This window comes from Lipotes vexillifer, unplaced genomic scaffold (genome assembly GCF_000442215.2).
Source record: "Lipotes vexillifer unplaced genomic scaffold, Lipotes_vexillifer_v1.1 scaffold99, whole genome shotgun sequence".
Classification (NCBI taxonomy): domain Eukaryota; kingdom Metazoa; phylum Chordata; class Mammalia; order Artiodactyla; family Lipotidae; genus Lipotes; species Lipotes vexillifer.
This window is the reverse complement of record NW_006793908.1, coordinates 583,152-586,603: the sequence shown is the minus strand read 5'-3', so window position 1 is coordinate 586,603 and position 3,452 is coordinate 583,152. Positions and strand designations below refer to the sequence as shown.

The 3,452-nt window shown below is 51.0% G+C and overlaps 1 protein-coding gene across 2 annotated transcripts in view; it reads right to left on the bottom strand.

Annotated features, from left to right (window-relative positions):
- The window catches only part of ARHGAP26 (Rho GTPase activating protein 26), a 518,529-nt gene extending 515,205 nt beyond the window's left edge, over window positions 1-3,324 (bottom strand). For both annotated transcript variants that reach the window (XM_007466859.1, XM_007466858.1), the window contains exon 1: window positions 3,171-3,324. In XM_007466859.1, the coding sequence (XP_007466921.1) occupies window positions 3,171-3,324 (154 nt within the window). The remainder of the gene's footprint in view (window positions 1-3,170) is intronic.
- Window positions 3,325-3,452: the final 128 nt, after the last annotated feature.

Genomic DNA, 3,452 nt, shown 5'->3' with positions numbered 1-3,452 from the left:
GAAAGAGTGCCCACAGAAAAGGCCTGGACAAATCAGCACAGAAAAAAGTGACTCGGAATCACCACATCAAACAAGAACTTTCTCCAAAAGCAGGATTTTTTTTTTTTTTTTTTTGAAATGTACGTCCCAAATTATTTTATTGTTTATCTTCCATGTGTCCAGCCCAGAGGTTTGAACTCCAGGGAAAGACTTCAAGGCGTTCATTTGTTTATCAGATTATCAAGGGGAATCAAGAGACAACAGACCTACAGTTTTGCTCCAGAGTTAAGTGCAGAGGCTCTGGAATCAGACAACTTAATTGCCGTGATGCCTTGGGCAGGTTACTAATCTCTCTGAGCTTCAGTTTCCTCATTCATAAAGTGGAAGTAGCAAGAATAATGATCTAGCTGAACTTCAGCAATCCCAGTTTTATCGTCTCAGATTAACACACAATGGAAACCTTAACCCAAAGATCTGTGAAAATTAATTACAAAATAAAACCATAAAATTTTAGAGCTGGAAAAGCCTATAAATCATCTAAACCAGTGTTACTTACACAATTATGTATTTATTTTTACGTATGTATTTTTTAAAACACTGGCTTTACATTTACAGTAGTGATAAAGATGATCCAAAGAAAATGAATACACAAATACTAATATAGTAGTATACAATGCAAGAAGCACCTAATGACAATACAATGCAAGAAGCACCTAATGACAACACAATGCCCGAAGTCTGGTAAATAGTAACCACCTCTACCCTTTTTAAGAGGTCACATGACCTGTTCAAGCAGTAGTAAGAATAGAAGAGTACAGTTAGAAATAGAGCTGGATATTAAGAGATTAGAACACCTATTTCTCCCCCAAGTTACAGAGCTGGTCCATTCCACTAGACAATTTGAATAACTCTTTAATTTTATCACTGCACTGTTTCCTCCTACCCAAAGAATTCTTACATGCCCTCCCCACCCCCAAAAAGAATAGCAGCAGGCAAATAAACTGCCAGTCACACAAATGCATCCTCCTCAGACTCAAGGCTGAGATAGAAAATGCACATCCAAATTCCAACAGGCTTGGTCCAGGGGGTCCGTTCTGGGCAAGAGGGATGGGGCAGAATTAAGAGCTCAGCATCAGCAGGACCTCCAGCTCTGGCTCAGACCATGTGGAGGCCCCAAAACCACCCTGCCGTTAGAGCAGTGTGCCTCTGGGCTAGTGATTTCTCCAAGTCTGTTTTCTCATTTGTAAAATGAGTAACAGTACATGAGATAATTTGTGGGTGAAGCAGTGCCTGGCATGGAGTAAAGTCTTTACAACCACAGGGCCAGCAGAGTGCCTGGGGCAATAGCTAACACACAGAAAGCACTCTAAATGTTTGCTGAATACAGCAGAGGCCCAATTAAAGCAAGCCTGAGAGTCACTCAAAATTCATGGGCCCGGGGCTTCCCTGGTTGGCGCAGTGGTTGAGAGTCCGCCTGCCGATGCAGGGGACACGGGTTCGCGCCCCGGTCCGGGAGGATCCCACATGCCACGCAGTGGCTGGGCCCATGAGGCATGGCCGCTGAGCCTGCGCGTCCGGAGCCTGTGCTCCACAACGGGAGAGGCCACAACAGTGAGAGGCCCGCGTACCGCAAAAAAAATTAAAAATTCATGGGCCCAACCTATAAGTGGGCCCCTAACTTACTCCAAACCAGGGTCACACATTCCCCGAACCACCGATGGTCCTGGTCGTTGACAAAAGAAGAGTCTGTTCATACGCTTCAGGTCACAGCCTCCAGCAGAGACCCTGCCTCTGAGGAGCCTTATCACATCAAAGTTCCATGTTTATTTCACCCCAAAACACTGGCACTTGCTGCCCTGGGGCTCCACCGTCTCCCTCTTCATTTTTAGAAGCAACAGGCTCACAAAATGACACCTCAGGCACTTGACTTTACGTCTCCTTTATAGAGGCTTGGGGACAATTCTCACAGCTAGGGCCCCACTCTGCCAATGCAAGCTTTCTTAGCTGAAAGATACCACCTATTAAGAAATCCATCACAGAGAAAGGAAAAGTCAAAGACAATTCCACTGTCTGCCTTTTTTCCTGATTCTCAAAACTAAAAGATGGACCAAACTATTTTTAAATGGGTAGACTGAAAAGGCACCCAAAAAAAGATCTCAACAATCCAAGGCGCTCTTCCCTAGAGCACTCCTGTTTGGCCAGAAGGAGACATTCCCTGGCTCTGCAGAAGACAAGGCAAATCATACACAGAATGCAAAACTCATTTCCCCCCTGCCAAAGGGAAATTTGCAAAAATTGTTTTACAAAAGGTTTGAGGATCTATAAGGATGAGTTTAAACTTCTCCTTTCTGAGTGAGGACCGAGGACATTCCTTCTCAGACTTTTGAGTTTTCAAGGATATTGGGAGAGGTAAAAAGGGGAGCGAGGGAGCGGGAGAGGGAGAGGATATGTTCGTTCTATTTTTAAACCCCCGCCTACAGTTTAGAGTAAAGGAACACTCTGATTCTGTACTCCCACCCCTATCACCTTCTGCTAAACACAAGAATCAGAACCTGCACACGTACGTGACCCTGATTCTAGATCTGGGAGGTACAGGCTGCCAGTACTCCGGAGAATCGCGAGCTGACCGACCATCCCACCCACCCCTTCTCTGGGCAGCAGCTGTGCCTTTCGGAGAACCCGGCGGCCCTGAGCAGGCTGGCGCTGCGCCCAGGGAGCGAAGAAGGCACAACCCGCCTTTTTCCGAGGGGAGGCAGCGCCCCTTTGGCGGGGCCCACTCCATTCCCAAGGCTGGGCACCCAGGGGTGTGCAACTCTTCCCCAAGGGAGCGGGAGTCGTGGACGCGAAGGGGTTTCCCAGCAGGCTGCGGCGCACCAGGCACTCCAGTCCTACTCCCAGGACACCTGTGTGCCGCGCACACCCGCCGCGGCGCCCCGGAGCGCCACTCGCGCTCGGTCTCCTCCCAGCCACCCCGGAACGCAAACGGCCGGGCGACGGATCTTTTCCCTCACCGTCTTGTTGCTAGTTCGCCCATTTTACGTATCCTTTCCGCCCCACTACAAGCATCTACACCCGTCCCTCAGCGCCCGGGGGCAGAAAACCAGCCGGACACGCGACCCCCAGGGCTGAGCGCCTCCCGACGGCCCCTCCCGCCCCCGAACTCCGTCCCCGCCAGGCTCGGGGGCACTCACTCTTGAGCGCGCTCACGAGTGACTTCCCGTCCTTGATGAGCTCCTTGATGAATTTGTTGGTCTTGTCCAGCTCCGCTTCGTGTGACTTGAGCGTCTCTCGGAAGTGCGGGCTGTCGAGGCAGCAGTCGCTGAATTCGAGCGCGGGCAGCCCCATGGTGTCTGCGGCGCCCAGCCGGGGGCGCGCCTCCCCCGGGGTCCCGGCGGCCCGCAGCCCCGAGCACGCACGCGGCGGGACCCCGGCCGGCACCCGCGACGGCCGCCGGCTCCACAGGTGGGGCGCCG